Here is a 17,831-nt window from a genome sequence, read left to right as displayed (position 1 = left end):
CATTTTTCACAAATATATAGCTTAAATTTATGATTCGAGCTGCATCATTCGGATTGAATCATAAATTTGAAGTAACATTGTTATAAATATTTGCAATAGTTTGTTAGATTGAGCCAACATTACATTTTCTTAAAAAAATAAGTTTACACACTATTTTTTTGTTCTTTGATTCTATTTCACTTATTACAGTTTTATTGAAAACATTTTCATTTTTCTTTAATTATTTCTTTTTTTTGCAATTTTGATTTAATTTTATATTTTTTTATTTTTGTTAATAAATTTTTTCAAGAATCAATAAAATTCTTTTTGCCTTTTCTCTCTTTTATCTTTACTGTCTAATTTTATTATGGTATTATTTTTTGCTAATTAAATTTTAGTATGTGTTTATTACGCATAATTATCTTTTAAAAGAATTTTTTATTAATTACTACAAAAATTTTTTCTCTTATTTTCTCTTTTTCTTTCTTCTGCTTGTATTATTGTTATTGATAGATAAGTTCCGACCAGCTCGATGGTCAGGAGTTGACTAAACGGCGGCTCGAGTCACGAATGTCTCAGAACCGTTCAAGAACGCAATGCCGTTGCTAATCCTACCGAGTGGTTGCGCTTACGTCGATGGTATATCTACCGATTTCGTCAAGAATTCATTTATTCTGGAACTGAAACTCGTCGTGAGAGCCATGGTATATCGACTGCGGGTTTTATGTATCTATCGATCGAACTTTAACGATAATTAAATTATTTCTTAAGATACTTGTGATTTTTTTGGACGATAATCATCTCTTTGGAGTTGCACGCTGCCGTTTTAGAGACCTTTATGACTTGCTCGTTTTATATTGTGATTGTATTTGTGATAAAAATTATTGTATAACAGATTCTTCAATCTCTTACTGGATTCTTCAAATAAAGTTTGCGTGAGTATTCTCGTAAGTATCATTCGTGATTTTATTATAAAAACAATAGATTAGATTATACTTCGAAGAAGTAACGAAAGACAGTATTCGTCACGCTTTCTTCATATTTTTTCTACAGATATGTTCTAATTTTCATTGAAGTCTTATAAAGATTTATATTCAGTGTGTAAAAAATACAATTGTATAATTATTATTATATGAAAATATTTAAAAAATAATTAATTAGTATGGACGAATGTATTTATGCTTGAGTTATTTTGATAACTTATATGAACAAAAATATCTTCTGCAGCCACGTGTTTATTATTAAATTTAATAGAACGGTTTAGAAGCAAAATGATAAAAGCACAATCATAAACAAATAGGCTTAACGCTCATAACACTCGCGAGCATTGTTTGTCCTTGTTTAACATTTGATAAACGACAAGGATGCAATGATTCCACAAGCGCTGTGAATGTCAAATGGAACACAGCCATAATATTCCAATCTATTTAAGTCATCACCGTGGACTCGATAATCGTTTCTAATCGACTAAATAAATCTCTGTTTTACATATACATATAGTATTATAATACTAGATTTATAATGCTATACGAGGCTTGTAATACTAGATGCTAGTTATTACAATAAAGATAAGTAGATCATTTAGGATCAATTTCATTAGTAAAACGCTTTAAGTCTTTATTTCAGTTATAATTTAATTTAACACTTTGATAAAGGCAATGAAAATTATTATATCATTATTTTATATCCATTTTATTATTAGTAATATTATATAGATTATATTTTATTTGATTTTGTTGACATTTATTGTTGACACCAATAGTCTTTCGATTAGAAGAAATAAAATTACATAGCTTGTCTTATCGCAAGCGATGTTTTTAAATAACTGAAGTGGAAGTCAATATGCACCGAGAAAGAATTGCGTAAATAAAATCGTTTAAATAATAGTATGACTCTTGAATAAATAATACAATAGGAAAGTGAATTGCATTTCAACGATCATCAGAATCAGTTCAAAGTGTTAGTACTAAAGACTAAATTTATTTATTTATTTATTTAACCGATTTGTTCGGGCTTGAGGATTTCATTTGAGTTTCGCTTTAGTGGGCTTCCTTTCTCAAAATGATAACATCGCGATTATATTGCGCAATCGGGTGAATATTGTTGAAGATGGGTCAGTTGTAACATGTAATCGCGTACGAAGTACATGTCAGTCGTGTGTCAAAAAGTCATTGCATGCAAACTGTGCAGTGAGTCGTTATCCGTAGCGGATGTGAATAATGATAAAGCGCGTGGATCGGAGATGTGAGAAGTCATTCGGAAGTAGATTATTTAAAAAGAAATTAACGGCCAGAATATGACTGATAAATAACGGTATAAAAAAACGAATGCAATAACCTCTTGAGAAAACAAACATATGATTTAGTTTATTTTTATTTCGTGCTAAGAAAAGATTTAAAAATTAGAGATTTAAATCATTGACGCGTTTAAAGCAAACAAAAGCAAAACGCACTTGTTTTATTATCTCTTATCCCGTTTTCAACAATCATAATAAGTACTTTGTTACACAAACAAAAATCATTTAGGAATATCTATTTTGCTCATTTTTGTGTTGTTCCTTTTCTTAGATAACATGTTTTGCAATCTGCGCTATTTGTTACGACACAATTTGTGTTGCAATAAATATGGAAGATAGTGGAAAAGTTTATGCAGAAGTATTGACAAATAGAAAAAAAAAAGAAAGAATAGATAGACGATATATTTCTTCTAGTTTCAAGTTTAAATTTGCGTTTTATTGGAAAAGTATGTTTGCTTATACGTCATACGTATTTATAAAATAATGGTAAAATTATTGCAGAAGTATTTTTAGAAAAGTGACATGTTGGAAAATTTTGAAGTGTTCCTATATTCAAAATGTTATCTTACAATGTTTTACATCAATGTTATCTTACAAGTCATATTACTTGCGTATTTTTATTACGGTATATGTGCTAGTGTCTTCAATTTACGATTTTGCATTTTTTGTGGTTGTAAATGACGAAAGCATCGTTTCGCAAAAAATACAGTTTTGCAAATATCAACTTGTAAAAAACTGTACAAAATAATTTGAAATTCCTCGAGATTCATTTTCGTAAAATGCACACATGTGAACATGAATTTCCAGATTAAATTATTCATTCGAATGTTAGGGAAATTAAATAGCGCGAATTCCACGAATAATACATAAGATAGTCTTGGGTTTCCTCATGTCTGTCCGTGCGAAAATGGGCGATAATCTTATCCTAGAATAGTAACGTAGAAAATGTAGTTTAGTGTAACTTAACTGGAGGCACTTGAAAGTTAGACATAGAGGTGATCGTTGAATGTGATGCAAATTTATGCAAGAATCTGAGTAAGAGATATAAATATATATGATTAAAAATAATATAAAGTACTAAAATGGTATATTTATATAATGCAAAATATTGTTATCTTTAATAATGTTATCTTTAAAATAATCATAAATATTAATGCACTATTTCTATCTTGAGCATGCATATATTGTTTTTTTTTAATTCATTAGCAATTACTATTGTCCAATCAGCATAATTATAATTATCTCATCCTATCTTTTTCATTAACAGTCGCTGAATTTCGAAGGATTTGCTCGATCTACGCAAAAACCTACATTCGAGAGGAAAATTCCCATTAGAGATATATAGATAAGCGGTAAGACGATCTTTAATCATTGTTTGTTTCTCAAATTTTTTTAACCTGATCACACAATTCTAAAATAGAAATAAGCGCCATTTATCCATCGAGAAAATTGCGAGGAGCACAATTTTAAATTCGGTGTCAACAATCTATTATCCTAGCATTCTAAAAGAAGCTCATTTGTGACAGAATTTAAACGCGCGAGCGATAAAAGGAAAAGTTGGAGAAGGAAAATTGAAGAAATCGAAGTTTCTCGAAGCCTGAGTGTGCATATTCATACTGTGGAGGGAGAAAGGAATTAAAGGTAGAAATTACAGACTGGCGTTATTTTCGAGCAAAGTATCGAGCTAGCGCATCATAAGCTGTAAATTTATATAGTAAAGTCTTAAAGGAAAACGTAACTTGTAAGAAAGTTACATTTTGCTACGATTAAATATCCGATAAATTCTCGATTAAATATCAAGAGAATATTTGATAAATATTGATGAAATCGAAGTATTGTGGTACTAGTCTAATATTTATTTTCGAATAGAATATTTTCTATATTTACGAAGGAAGACATTGAACTTATTAATATCACGTGTTCTGTAAATGATTCATTAGTAATATTTTCATATTCATCGACTACACAGAAGGCCATTGGAGAACTCGTTGCAGAATCAATCGAGATAATATGTATTTTTCTCCATCGCAAGAAGATTCTCTCAATTACGAAAAAGGGACTGTGTTCCATTTCATGTGATTTTTCATCAACAACCTCCTAAACTGCGATTTAAGTCGATTATTGTAAAAGGCAGGCCAATACAAGATTTGCAGAATCGATAGAAACAATAGTCACCGCACTTTTAATTAGAGCGAAATAATCTCTTTTTCTTTGTAAAAAACAAACTACATTGAACTTAACGCTCTGTTTTATGCGAATAATTCACTGTAATAAAACAACAAGTCGATATTAATTACTAACTGTACATATGAGCCAAATAACGTTATGTTGAACATACAAATTATTCTCATGTTATATTCTGTGATTATCAACATAAAGTTCTTTTAAGTTTGAACGCTAAATTTAGTCTAAAAAGAGAAGCAGCTGCTAAGTCAGTCGCTCAGTCAAGGGAAACTGAAGACGAGATATTGATAACGATAGAATAAGCGAAGCAACGAAAAGTGGAAAAGGAAAAGTTAGTAAGAAAGAGATAGATCGATAGAGCAACAAAGAAAAAGAAAAGCGACTCTACAAGTAGCAAACCGATTTAGCAGGAGTGCATGTACTCCAAGAAAAAGATAAAGAAAAGAACAGAGACGGTTATCAAAGTAACAAGGAAAGAAGAAAGAGAAAAGAAGATCGAGATAAGTAAAGAAGAAAAACGACGATTGGTAAAATTTAAAAATATAAGAAAGAAAACGGAATAAGATCAGATCGATAGAAGCAAAAAAAGTACCTTCTCGAAACTGGTCTTCAAAATGAATAAAAATATTCTGACAACTTCGCATACTAAGAGTTTTTTCGACGAGGAAGCTATCTTGAAGAAGGTACGATGGCGCAATCTCATAGCATTCTGGATTCTAGGTCTGTGCAACAATTACGGCTATGTCGTGATGCTCAGCGCGGCCCACGACATCCTACAGAGCAAATTTGGTGAGCAAGTGAGTAGTCATATGATTCTTGATTATTTGTCGCGCGAAAAAAGGTGGAGGCTTCCTTTTAAATCTGATAGAACTTGGAGAAAACAAATTTAAAAATTATATCACATAAAATTATATTCTTATTAAATTAGAACCAATAACCTAACAAATTATTTATAATACTTTTAATATTAAAATACTATTATAATTGAATACCTTTTCATGATTCTCGCGCATTTTTTATAAAAAGAAATAATTATCTTAATTTAGAATTATAATTATTTTTTGGATTAAAATTCTAACATTATTTAAGAAAATTATACATATGAAAGTGTACCAAAATACAATAAATATAATTAGATTAAGGTTATCATAAAGTTATAATTTGCAACATTTATTCTTTAATAAACTTTTAAGAGTTAATGGAATATTTGAAATTAATCTTTGAAATTCAGGCGATAAAAATGATATTAGGCCTATTCTTGATGCAAAAATTTTCTGAATTGGTGCATACAATATGTTGAAGTGAAATAGAGATAGTTCGTTTCACTTCACTCTTATTGCATGTGACAATTCAAAGAGTTCTTTGATAAAAAAAATAGATCTATTATTTCATGGATGATCTCATATTGTTGTCTGCTCTAGGTAACAATAGTTACAATAACAATAGACTGACAATAGGAATCAAGTTCATCTCGGTATGAAGTAGTGTGAACTATTTTGCTTTATTTACAAAAGATTAACATAACAATGACTTATAACTTCAATTCTCAGAAATCTTTTAATTTTGCATATTTTTTCTTTCTAAATTTTGGAAATATTTTTACTTTTTTATTTTTATTTTCTTGAAAAATTCTAAAAAAAAAAGATGCTTTATGAGATAATTGTGAAATTAATTTTTATCTAGTTAATAATTTTTTATTGGATGTAAAGTTATCTCTCCATATTTTCTTGAAAATTATCTTTTATCCATCAGTTTAGAAATTAGTTGAACAATATGAGAAACAATATGAGAACGGTATCCGATAATACATATCTTAGTAAAGCTCGCGTAAGATATCTTATTTATAAATCCACACAGACTTATCAATCTAGATTTAAAAGTGCAATATTGCAAACAAAGAACATAAAGTTATTATTATTAAGAAGCTACTCGATTTTACTTATTTGATAAAACACAGTAAATCTTTTTGTTAATTAATTGTAACAATTCATTGTAACACTTCAGATGATTAATAATTTACAATTAATTTAACATTAAAAAAAAGTTATATTAGTTTACACATTCGTTATTTTTAATATAAAAATTAATCTCGAATATTTGCACAAAAATAACCGCAATTGAATTGGCACAATTAATAAGTAAATAATAATAGATATTATCTTTCTTCTTAAGTCAGTCTTTTGCAATTGACATGGATCAAAATGTCAATTGGTAATATTCAACTTTGTGTGGTCAATGATATGATTTTAACAACTTATGTATCGATTAAATTCGTACCGATATACGATACTAATCTGATATGTAATTAAATACTCGTGCCAGTTCTATGGAAAATTTTCTAACGATTTGTAAACCAACATTATAATCAGCATTATGTAAATTGCACATTCCAATTGATTTAATCATTCGGTTTTACGCAGTTTAGCAATATAAATTGATAAATTCGCGCTATAATGACCTGTTTCTAATAATGTAATGATTCAACTTCTTCTTCAACGAGAAAAATCGTCGTATTTTAATAATTCATGTCATCCGGCCGGATTTCCGAGTGAAAAAAACATATCATCGATAAAGCAGCACTATTATGTTGTGCAATCAGTGTTTTTTGCGTCGTATTTATGGTCGACATGTTATGTAAACCAGACAGGTGTAACAAGAATTAATTCGTCATGTGCAAAATATTATATTCGTAAAATATTAACATTATTATTTTTGACGTTCTGTTTACTGCATAAAACAAAAATTATTCTTATATTTTGAAGCGAACTTATTAAAAAAAATAAAAATTGAAAGACGAGATCTTTAATAAAAACTTGCCAAAACTTTGTGTAAAGATAGTATTCAAATTAAATTTTTCGGAAAATCTCTCCTTTTTCAAATACTTTAAACAATTTTTTAATTGTTTTAAATATTTTCTCTTTAATTTTTATTTTAAATGAATATTGTAATTGTAAATATTCTTATGGTTTTTCTAGAAGGACATACCAAGCACAAACAATACGAACACAACTCGTACATGCAACACAGTTTCAACCGGTGCCATACTTTTAGCAGACATTCTGCCAGCATTGGCAATCAAGATCACGGCGCCGTTTCTACCATTTCTAGTGCAGTGAGTATCTTTATCTCTTCCTTTTTTTCTTTTAGCTGCGTTTAACGCATATGAAGTGCACTCTTGTGTATCTTAGCGTTATCCAGAGATTACTTGTCAGAATGAAGCCAGTGAACACTACAAAACAAATTACCTCTCATCAAATTATGCATAATTTCATGAAATAATTGAAGTGATAACAGAACTGAACGCAACGTATGACTCATTTTTTTCGCAAAACATTTTGTTGTCTTCCAGATTCTAATAATTTTCTTCATATTGTGAAATTTATTGTATTAATATTCGAACACTTTTCTATAAGATTAAAATGTCTTATCTTGACATCTGCAGAGATTTCATTTCTCGGATGTTCCATATAATATTATAGTTCAATGATATAGAATAGATGACTATAAAAATAAACTAGCAGTATTCACTTTCTAAATACCTTTATTTTTTTTTTCGTATACATATAATGTAAAAAAAATTATCAGTACATCTAAATTTTTATGTAAAATAATTTTTTGAAATATTATCTAACTAAAATATTATCTATTATTTTTGGAATATTATCTAATAAATTTCTTTTATAAGACGTATACATTTTTTAGAAAAAAATTCAAGATTTGTCCAAAGTGCACAAGTTGCATGAAAAATTAATCGAATATAAAATCGAGTGTGCAATCCGAGTGTTTTTATTCTTTATTGTCTTTTTTCTTTCAATATATTTCCTTCCCTTTTTTAAACACTTCGCTCATCCGGCGCACAACGGAGCCTCGGATATCGCGTAAGTCCTTTCCGCGGTTGTAAAAGCAACCGGCCCCAACCGTCAATCGCTAATCGATCAATCGACTCATTAATTACAGTGCTCGACTGGCTACCTGTGTGTTATTTTCCGCTGCAGGATTCCTTATGGTGTCGTTGAGTATGATTGAATGGGTCGCCATTATGGGCGTCGTTCTAACGTCGCTTTCCTCTGGTTTGGGTGAAGTTACTCTTCTCAGTTACAGTAATCAGTTCTCCAAGTAAGTGTGTACATTCCATTTGTTACTGTCTATTTGTTACTATCGTATTACAGATGCGTTATATTCATTTTCGCTTGTTTGCATACACCGGAAACTGAAACTTCTTATAGTTCTCGAATATAAATATAGTTCTCAGAAACATATAAATCATCGATTTAACAGCTTCTTGTTGCATAGAATTTTTATATTAATTTTATTGTAATAAGTGTAATTTATATTTAAAACAGATGTGTGTATAAAATGAAGATAGACAATTTCCTTTTTGGGATATAATTTTCTATGCTTTAGAAAGTAATTCTTTGGGAACAGTAGAAGGAATAAAAAAAGACGTAAGAAGTATAGAATTTATACTTTGAATGTATATTAAAATATAAAGTGGAATGTCGAAGGCATAAAGTTTTCGGCTCAAATTTACGAGGCAGCATATATTTAAGAGTCAGAGTTTGTCATCTATTGCCACGACGGCGAGTATGTTTCCATTGTAGTATAAATATTTAAACAGTATCAGAGAAATAGTGATAATATAATACAATGCCAGCGAATTCAGATCTAAAAGTGTGCATATGAAATATACGCGCACGATTTATAACGTACCAAGAAAAATAAGATAAAACTGTACGCGTAAAGATTACCAGCTTGTACATAGGTTTGTAATCACGTTCATAATCACGTGGATAACTACAGAGTAGCAATTACGACGGCTAATCATAATCTAATCACTGATCACTCTCTTGCAAAACGTAAGAAAACCTACATTAGGAATTATTTGTCTGTCATTTAAGATGTATTGTTTACTCATTTTAGATAAATATAAAAGCGGAAGAGTCGCGTAATACAAACACTCATTAGATAATGAGCAACCTATTTATTAAGCTCTAACGTCAGATGATTTGAAATGCGAAAATTGTAAGATAAGCTTATATTAATTTTAACTTCTATCTCTTCAGCCTTTATTTTATCAGTTTCTCAGACGTTTGGAATTTTCTTATCATTAATTGCTATTAATTTTCTTACAGACAAGTGATCTCGACATGGTCATCGGGCACGGGCGGTGCCGGGGTAATCGGCGCTGTATCTTACGCTGGGCTCACCTTGGTACTATCTATTGAGAATACATTGCTAGTCATGTTGATCGTGCCATTTTTGCAAGCGGTCACGTTCTGGGTTATCCTCAAACACCCGACACACATCAGAATTCCAATCACCAAGAACGGCATCGATAGTCAAGAACAAATCATCAAGGTCCCTGAAAAGACTTTCAGAGACAAGATTAATTTAGTGCCTGGCTTACTGAAGTACATGATACCACTTGGGCTCGTTTACCTGTTTGAATACTTCATCAATCAAGGCTTGGTAATGACATTCCGCTACAATTTTCATATTTTTTTTTACTATATTATGTACATATCTTTACTCTGCTTATCTATTAATTATATACCTACAATCTCTTTTTTTCTGTTAACATTATATAATTTTGTCACGTTTATTTATGCTCTTGTTAAATCAAATCAATTTGATTTTTAAGAGGAAAATATATACAGGAATTATATCGTCAGGCTATCATCATTTATGACTTATCAGCTTCATCATTGCGAATATATTATTTAGCTCATTAATTTCAGAAGTTATAATTAAATAAGCGAAACTTTGTTTATAGTACGAGCTTATCGAATTCAAAGATATTTGGTTGACACATTCCGAACAATACAGATGGCTCCAAGTGGATTACCAAATAGGTGTATTTATCTCGAGGTCGTCGGTGAACCTGGTCACCATTAACAAAATTTGGATTATGTCCGTGTTGCAGGTAATAAAACTTCTGGAATCAGGAAGTCGAACAAAAAAATACAAATTATACAATCTAAAACTTATTATATTTCTTTTAGTTCTTTAACGTTATACTCTTTTTCTTCGAGACCCTTTATTATTACATACCAAATATATGGATCATTTTTGCTCTTGTATTGTGGGAGGGTCTACTTGGCGGTGGAGCGTATGTGAATACATTTTATCGAATGTCGACCGAGGTAATGATGTACATTTTTATTTAAGAAATAAGTTAAAATTAACTGTGCAAGTCAAACGAAATCTGCAGAACACAAACTAACAATAACTTATATTAATGTTACAATTTCAGCAATGTAACTGTTATAAACAACATGTGTTGTATTACATACACAAATACATTTATATCGTTGAGTGAAATTAGAATATTGATATAATATTACCGTTAATTTATATTCTGCGTTGAGTCCTCTGCAATTTTATACAAAATGTTATCTAATGATATTTTCTAGGACTTAAAATTAATTTGGCGTGAAATCTCTTATAGATTCCGAAGGTGGATCGCGAAGCTTCTTTGGGAATTGCGACGATGGCAGATTCTATCGGAATTGCGTTGGCCGGTTGGCTTTCCATGCCTGTTCACAATGCCATTTGTAAATTACCGCAACCGACGCGATTAGGTAGTTAAAGATATCGTGATGGTTCGCCTGTTACTGAGTGATAACAAAGTTTTCGCAGAAACTTACTTTTAAAAGTTCCTCAACACAATATGCCGACGAATATGAGGCATTTCTTTTAGTAATTTAACGATTGTATGTAGGTCAAATGTAATTGTTTAATTGTGCATTCGCGAATCATAAAATTATTAATATTCCAGTCTGATTAAACTTTTAGCTTTGTGGGAGTATCGAATCTATGAAATTTTGACGAAATATTAATAAAGCAAATTTCAGAATGCAGGCGACACGGTAATGAATTTTTGTATAGTTTATCATTTTACCATTTTTAATAAATTATATTTTATAAATATTGATATTTATTATATTTTCTAAATGATATTTTTAAAGTCATGACCGTGTCACTCGCAGAAACATTGTAGATTCATTATAAGCGCTTTTTAAGCAGTTTGAATTACAATGTATTACAATTACAAATATCCGAGCTTTATTCGGTACAAACGTTTAAAAGATTAGGAACAGGGCATATTGCAGTACATTGTGTGTCGCATATTAAATATATATAATATATATAGGCGACGTAACATACGTAATACATGAATACCATCTGTGTTTTCGCTGCGGAACGAAAGAATTTAATTTTTTTCTTTCTTTCGGAATAACTGTATCTAGATCCCTGTATTATAGGTCTATTTTTTCACGATATGCGATAAATTTTGAAAATTATATTGTAAATCTATATTTCTTCTATAACATATCTAAATTTTGACTTGTACTATGTTGTCTTATTTAGTGCTGATATCGTAGAGATATATTCTGAGATTACTATTAGTTATTGATCTTTATATGGTTACCGACTTGTTGCGATGAAACGAAATACGCAAGTATTTTCGTGCATCCTCAAGATTCCGCATCGTCGAGAACTAATCGCTCCTTGATTTAAGGATATCTCAGTATTAATAGCTACTGTAACGAATTGACCTCGTCGATTAATTAGAAATAATAACGCACTTGGATTACACCGTCTTCTTACTCCTGTGATTAGATATAAAAATTACTAGGTTCGAACTACCACATTTCTACTTTGATATATTGATATATCTATTATTAAGATTATTCTTACATTTTTTGATTAAAAGATTGTGATTCTAAGTATTATAGATATATACGTCGATTTTAATAAAATGACTTGGAGTCGCCAGGATAATCAATATTTTTCTGTTTCTATATATGATTGTTTCAACGATACAATCTAAGAAAGCAGCAAACTTAACATACTATAAGAATCCAATCTTTATGTAATGTTTATAGTAGCGACAAATATAAATTTTTTTGTTTATAAGTTTTAAATTGCAAAATTAAAAATAGAATAATGTTATGTTATAAGTAAAATATATAAAGTAGTAATTGAAATATTCTGAACGATTTGAGAAATAAGAATTAATTTACTAGAATTTTAAGTTGCTGCTCTTTTAAATTGTGCTATCTGTCACATTTAATAGTCCACCGGTTTTTAATTCAAGCAATATTTCTTCTTTATGAAAATATTTGCGTCAGCTTCTTAAACCCAGAACTACACACAATATGTATTTGCGAGATCCAACAAGATTTCGTCATTAACATTTTTGAGAATTTCTTTTTGTTTAAATATTTATTTTTTAATTTAGCAAGTTGATTAGAACTTTGATCTTCTGGAAAAAGATTTGTCGAAAAATATATGCTTTCCCAGAATTAGGTATCTATATATATAAAAATATCCAACTGTGTTTGAGAGACTCGGCATGTAGTCTACGTGTGCAACAAAAAATGTGTATGCAGTTCTAAGATTAATAATGCGTGACTCTTGTGTGATATTTTTGTATCAATAGTACGTAAATAATAAATGTACGATGCTATTACTATTTTTATTACTTTATGATAAAGTTACTTTTCTTGAGAATAACTTAAAATAAAAATAATTACGATAATGGATATGTCTCTATTATCTCAACGTTTAAAACGAGTATTTTATGTTTTTAGCAAATAAATATCTAATAAAGAGAATTAATAAAATAATAAAAATCTATTGCGCGATAAATCTATTATATATTGTATCCATTTACGTTTGTTGGAATGGCTTTAATAGGAAGTGATTCTTCTCTTCAAAGATACGATATATGGAAGATTAGCACAGAGCAATTAGGAACTGTATTCTTATAAGCCGTATGTGTTATGTGTTTATCTAACACTGGCGTTTAAGCGAGTTTGTAGATTAAACATTGCTTATCCGCAACTTATGCGTTATACAAGGTGTTTCTGATTAATCGCACTTTCTGCTAATTATAGTGCAAGATTACGAGGAAACGTCCTACATAAATCTTTCCTATAAAAAATTATCTCTCATAAATCGCGAAAAACCTTAGCTCGTTCTATGTTTTTATTAATAATACTTTAGGCGCTTCAGAAATGAGTTTGATGGTTGTTGCTCACGAGGACGGTTTACGTTACACCGTCGCCATGTGAATTGTTACGTTAATTGCTTCTAATGTTTGCGTAAAACATTTGATTAGTATCTGTGATAAAATAATTTATGAATCCCTCTCTTTCCATTATATCAATATATAAATTACCCAAGTAACACAAAAGTACGAAAAATATTGCAAGAATATCCTAATTGTCTGGATAATTTTCTTTTAAAATTTTCATTTACGTTTTTCAAAGGTTTTTTTGCGTTACTTGGGAAGCGATTATTAATTTAAAATCGAAAATAAGAGGGTAAAAATTAATTTACTGAATCATTTTTCAAATTTCTCCATCACTTAATTACGCGCATCTTTCCAAAATGAGTTTGCCGGATTCCTCATACTCTTGACGCGACAGCCACATTTGCTGGAATGAGCCCAAAGAACTGAGGATTGAGCCACCGATCCAGGCACCATAACGTCGCTCGCTTGAGCTGTTTGCGCTGATTATTTTCAGTCTCATACTCTGTGAAAATTAAATTATTATAAATCGAGAAATTTGAAACTAATAAGTACTTAATATCAATTACAAAACAAGTTACCGGTGGGGTTTTACTGGCCAGGTCCCGATTCAGTCTCTCACTGAAGCCCTGAAGACAAGAATTGGCGCCGGTCACCACTACGCTGCCATACAGACTCTGCAACATAAGTGTCTCATTATTTTACAAATAATAGTGTATATATTCAGAAATAACGATTTTGCTGAAGTATCTAAAAATTTAGTTAGATTTGAAAATAGTTTTGTTTGAATCAAAATAATTTTGTATATAAGATATTCAAACTAGTTGTTAGAATGTAAATGTTTTTGCAACATTGCTCATTATGTATAAAAAGAAGAGCATAAGAAAGCATCGCACAAGTTATAGTTTGTGATATTTAATTATTATTACATTAATTAAAACGTTTTAATTAGACGTTTCGGCCACAATCTGGTCATCTTCAGTAAATTCACAATATTCTTAAAACGCAGAGTACATATAGTTGACATTAAATTCAACCGTCCTATGTTGTAATTATATAAACGTGTTCTTTCATATGTGAAGATGCTTCGTAATGTTACACCGCCAATTGTCATATCACGAAAAGTGTAAAACGAGAATTTCCAGATTTTAATTTAATAAATTTGTATATCATTAATATCTTCTAATCGGAATATGTAAGAATAGAATCGTTACCTGTTTTACAGCAAAAAAATATAATGATAAATCTCAAGTACATCCTTTGCACAGAAATTTGTCGTGACACTGTGTGTTATTTGTCATATCATATATTTTATCACTATTTATATATATGAGTCAAAAGTTTAGAAAGTTCTAGAATTATTTATTAAATGAGAGAGAGAGATCTTTCTTAAAAAGAGGCAAATAAACATCAGACAAATCTTCAGTGTCACTTTGCTTATTGATACCACTTGTTTGGCCTTTTATGTAATTTATATAATTACAATATACGACGGTTGAATTTAATGTCAACTATATGTAATTCTGCGTTTTAAGAATATTATGAATTTACTGAAGATGGTCAGATTATGGCCGAAACGTCTAATGTTTTAATTAATGTAATGATAATTAAATATATCACAAACTATAACTTGTACGGCGGTTTCTTATGCTCTTCTTTTTATACGTTTTAAATATAACCACGTTTGTTTTTATGATATATTGCTCATTATGTTTGAAATCTCCACGTAATTATTTTGATAGTCCAACAAAGTTATTTTTTGTGAGCAAAATTGATTTAAAATGCCTTAAGAAAGTTGTCACTCTAATCAATATTCAATCTAATCAAAGTAAATTTTTTATACATAATACAAATTTGATTGTGAAGATACGTACTGGTCTGATATCCATATCGCACATTCCGACACTTGTGGTGACCAAAGGGCCAACTCCTAAAATACTCGCGCCTACACCCTTAACATTACTAGGATCGAAGAGAGCTTCGGGTATCATGAGCCTTATAGATCCGAAATCATCGTTGTAACCAGTCGGAAATTCATAATGCTTCATGGGTAGAGTATTTGCCATATCTTCGTCATAGGGACTATCCGATACTTGCAAACAATTCATCTGAAAGTCCTGTAGCAACTCTCGCACCATGTAACTCAGCCAAGACGACGATGGTTGCGGTCCGGGTCGTTTCGTCCAGCGAGGAGGATCTCTCTCTCGTACTACATCTAAAAAAAAAACATGAATTAGTAAGAATTAGAAATCTTCGAAATTAGTAGAATTCTTTATACATATAATAATTTATTGAAATCTAAATTATATCTTTTAACTTCGATTAAAAATCCGCTAATATTTTGTCCTGTAAGAAATAACTATAATAATCTGTAGTTATATGTCATTATATGTAAATTTCTTTCACATATATATTTATTAACACTATTATTAATGAAACATTATTTACCTTTGCTGGCGACAAGACAAGCTGGTACCAGTTCGATGTCTTTCTCCTCGAAGAACTGTCTACATTGCATAGTGATGAAATCGCCACCCAAAGGACTCTTGACAATTCCTTGAGTGATAACGTAACCATCGTGGACCGGCACTGCGCTAGTGTGCGTAGCACCGCTGTCCACGACCATCGCCGTAGATCTACCGTTCGCGTAAGCAGCCAAAACGGCGTTCTTGCAGATATACATAGCCGGCACGTTGAACTTCTCGAACATGAGCTCTAATAACTTCTCGCGTTTCAGTCTGGTGTTCCACGGACACTCGGTCATCAGGATTGGATGATGCTCGGATAAGGCATGCAGTCGTTGCTTATATGTATACTCGGTCAGTCGTTCAAACATGTCCCAATCGTCGATCATACCGTCCTTCATCAGGCTCACTATCTCCATATCTAAATCAAAACCGGATTTTTCAATATTACGAAAGTTCTAACAAAGTGAGTGAAATATAAATACTTGTTAATAATGACATTGTACTTACACTGATTAATCTTATACTAAACGGGATTAATTATAAATAAATTATCTACTTTAATACTAAATATTTATAATAATTGTATAATATGTATTAAAATTTTAGGTAAAAATATTTTATACAGATTATTTTCTTTGGTGCAATCAAAAGGTAATTTTACGTAAAAAAAAAGATAATATCACATATGGTAAATAAAATTGTTTTATATGAAGTTTTGTTGAAATAAGAGAATCCGAGAATTTCTAAACAGTTGATTATTATGTTTTCACTAATCGCGGAAAAAACATTTATTTATTTGCAAATTTTTATATACTTAGAAAGAATTCTGTTTTCTACAATTGATTAATTCGATTAAAGCTGTTATTAATAATGATTAAAGTTATTATTAATAAAAGAAGGTTTATTAGGCTTATTAATAATGATTAATAATTTATTACGCTATTTTATTTATTTAATTTATTTTTTTTATTTAAATAACATTTACCGGAATGTTAACGATTGGAATATTGGTTTCTTTAATTATATTATAGTCACGACAGAAGTATTATTATATGTGTAGACTATCGTTACATGAAATACAAAATTGATAATCTAAAATACATTTTCGCTTTTAAAGTGTCACTTCTATTATATTTAATTATATTTTGTATTTTTATATTTAATAATTTAATCAACTGAATTTTTCAAGTCTGAAAAACTAAAACTTGATAGCATACCCTTTTTTCGCACTTGGATAGCCGTGACGTCGACGTTGTAGTGCTTCTTGGTGACATTGTTGCAGTCAATCCCGCTGGGGTCTGCGGGTTCCTCCCACACCCCGAGGGTCGTCGGGATTTCGGCCTTCGGCGTATCCTCGCCGCCATATCCTACGCGGAGGCTCTGGTGTCCGACGTCGAAGATGATAGCACCTACCTCGTCTGGCGTAATAATCGCGGACAACCACGCGGAATTAGTGTAGCGTATAAATGTATGCTTTTTCTAGTTAGAATAATTATGGAGCGCGGCCACGTACTTACCACCGCCGTAGACACCACCGCTCATAGTATCTGAAGGGAGAGGAAGCTTGGCGCATGCTCGGATGGACTGTTTCACCCTTGCAGTATGTATCTTTAATATGTATACGCCCACACATGTAGATGTGCACGCGCACACACACACGCGCACACCTACACACACTGCCGACTTGAGAGGATTGCGCGGCTGTATATTCTCTCAAGACTAATCGATCGTTGGTTACAGCGATGAACATAAGGTTGATTGTAGAATATATTATAATATTTAATTTAATCTTCTTAAGTAATTGATAGATTCATTTTAAATTAAATCGCCAGATTTCTTAATATAAAAGAAAAAATTATGAAAA

General features: G+C 30.5%; 2 protein-coding genes across 11 annotated transcripts; one reads left to right on the top strand and one right to left on the bottom strand.

The window, feature by feature from the left end:
* Positions 1–619: 619 nt before the first annotated feature.
* On the top strand, positions 620–12,938 carry Cln3 (CLN3 lysosomal/endosomal transmembrane protein, battenin). Of its 10 annotated transcripts, none has more exons than XM_011054998.2 (10): positions 621–926; positions 3,543–3,627; positions 3,802–3,916; positions 4,245–5,256; positions 7,435–7,571; positions 8,417–8,575; positions 9,592–9,928; positions 10,233–10,382; positions 10,462–10,602; positions 10,908–12,938. In XM_011054998.2, the coding sequence occupies exons 4-10, from the start codon at positions 5,074–5,076 to the stop codon at positions 11,046–11,048; spliced, it is 1,248 nt and encodes a 415-aa protein (XP_011053300.1). In that variant the 5' UTR covers positions 621–926; positions 3,543–3,627; positions 3,802–3,916; positions 4,245–5,073; the 3' UTR covers positions 11,049–12,938. The 10 variants fall into 10 exon arrangements, with proteins under 10 accessions (XP_087261962.1, XP_087261959.1, XP_011053300.1 ...); XM_011054997.2 differs by having other exon boundaries at positions 3,696–3,916; XM_087405836.1 differs by having other exon boundaries at positions 620–914; positions 3,802–5,256.
* LOC105145460 (actin-like protein 6B) lies at positions 12,670–17,572 on the bottom strand. The gene is made up of 6 exons (XM_011054994.2): positions 17,485–17,572; positions 17,185–17,385; positions 15,948–16,385; positions 15,374–15,714; positions 14,081–14,176; positions 12,670–14,004 (listed from the first exon to the last, which is right to left on the bottom strand). Exons 1-6 carry the CDS (start codon positions 17,507–17,509, stop codon positions 13,840–13,842), a joined length of 1,266 nt encoding a protein of 421 aa, XP_011053296.1. The 5' UTR covers positions 17,510–17,572; the 3' UTR covers positions 12,670–13,839.
* Between the last annotated feature and the right edge of the window lie 259 nt (positions 17,573–17,831).

The sequence above is a fragment of the Acromyrmex echinatior genome, chromosome 4, assembly GCF_024713525.1.
Source record: "Acromyrmex echinatior isolate Ae372 chromosome 4, ASM2471352v2, whole genome shotgun sequence".
Lineage (NCBI taxonomy): Eukaryota > Metazoa > Arthropoda > Insecta > Hymenoptera > Formicidae > Acromyrmex > Acromyrmex echinatior.
Note: the sequence above shows the minus strand (reverse complement) of the source record. Positions and strands in the feature narration are given on the sequence as shown.

Bases quoted from the DNA above. Each gene is read 5' to 3' on its own strand.
- Cln3 (XM_087405836.1), top strand. From the start codon at position 5,074: ATGAATAAAAATATTCTGACAACTTCGCATACTAAGAGTTTTTTCGAC. The intron at 5,257-7,434 runs GTGAGTAGTCAT...TGGTTTTTCTAG, and splicing joins AGAGCAAATTTGGTGAGCAA to AAGGACATACCAAGCACAAA. The intron at 10,383-10,461 runs GTAATAAAACTT...TATTTCTTTTAG, and splicing joins GGATTATGTCCGTGTTGCAG to TTCTTTAACGTTATACTCTT.
- LOC105145460 (XM_011054994.2), bottom strand. From the start codon at position 17,509: ATGAGCGGTGGTGTCTACGGCGGTG. The intron at 17,386-17,484 runs GTAAGTACGTGG...TTATTACGCCAG, and splicing joins CGGTGGTGTCTACGGCGGTG to ACGAGGTAGGTGCTATCATC. The intron at 16,386-17,184 runs GTATGCTATCAA...GTTTTGATTTAG, and splicing joins TATCCAAGTGCGAAAAAAGG to ATATGGAGATAGTGAGCCTG.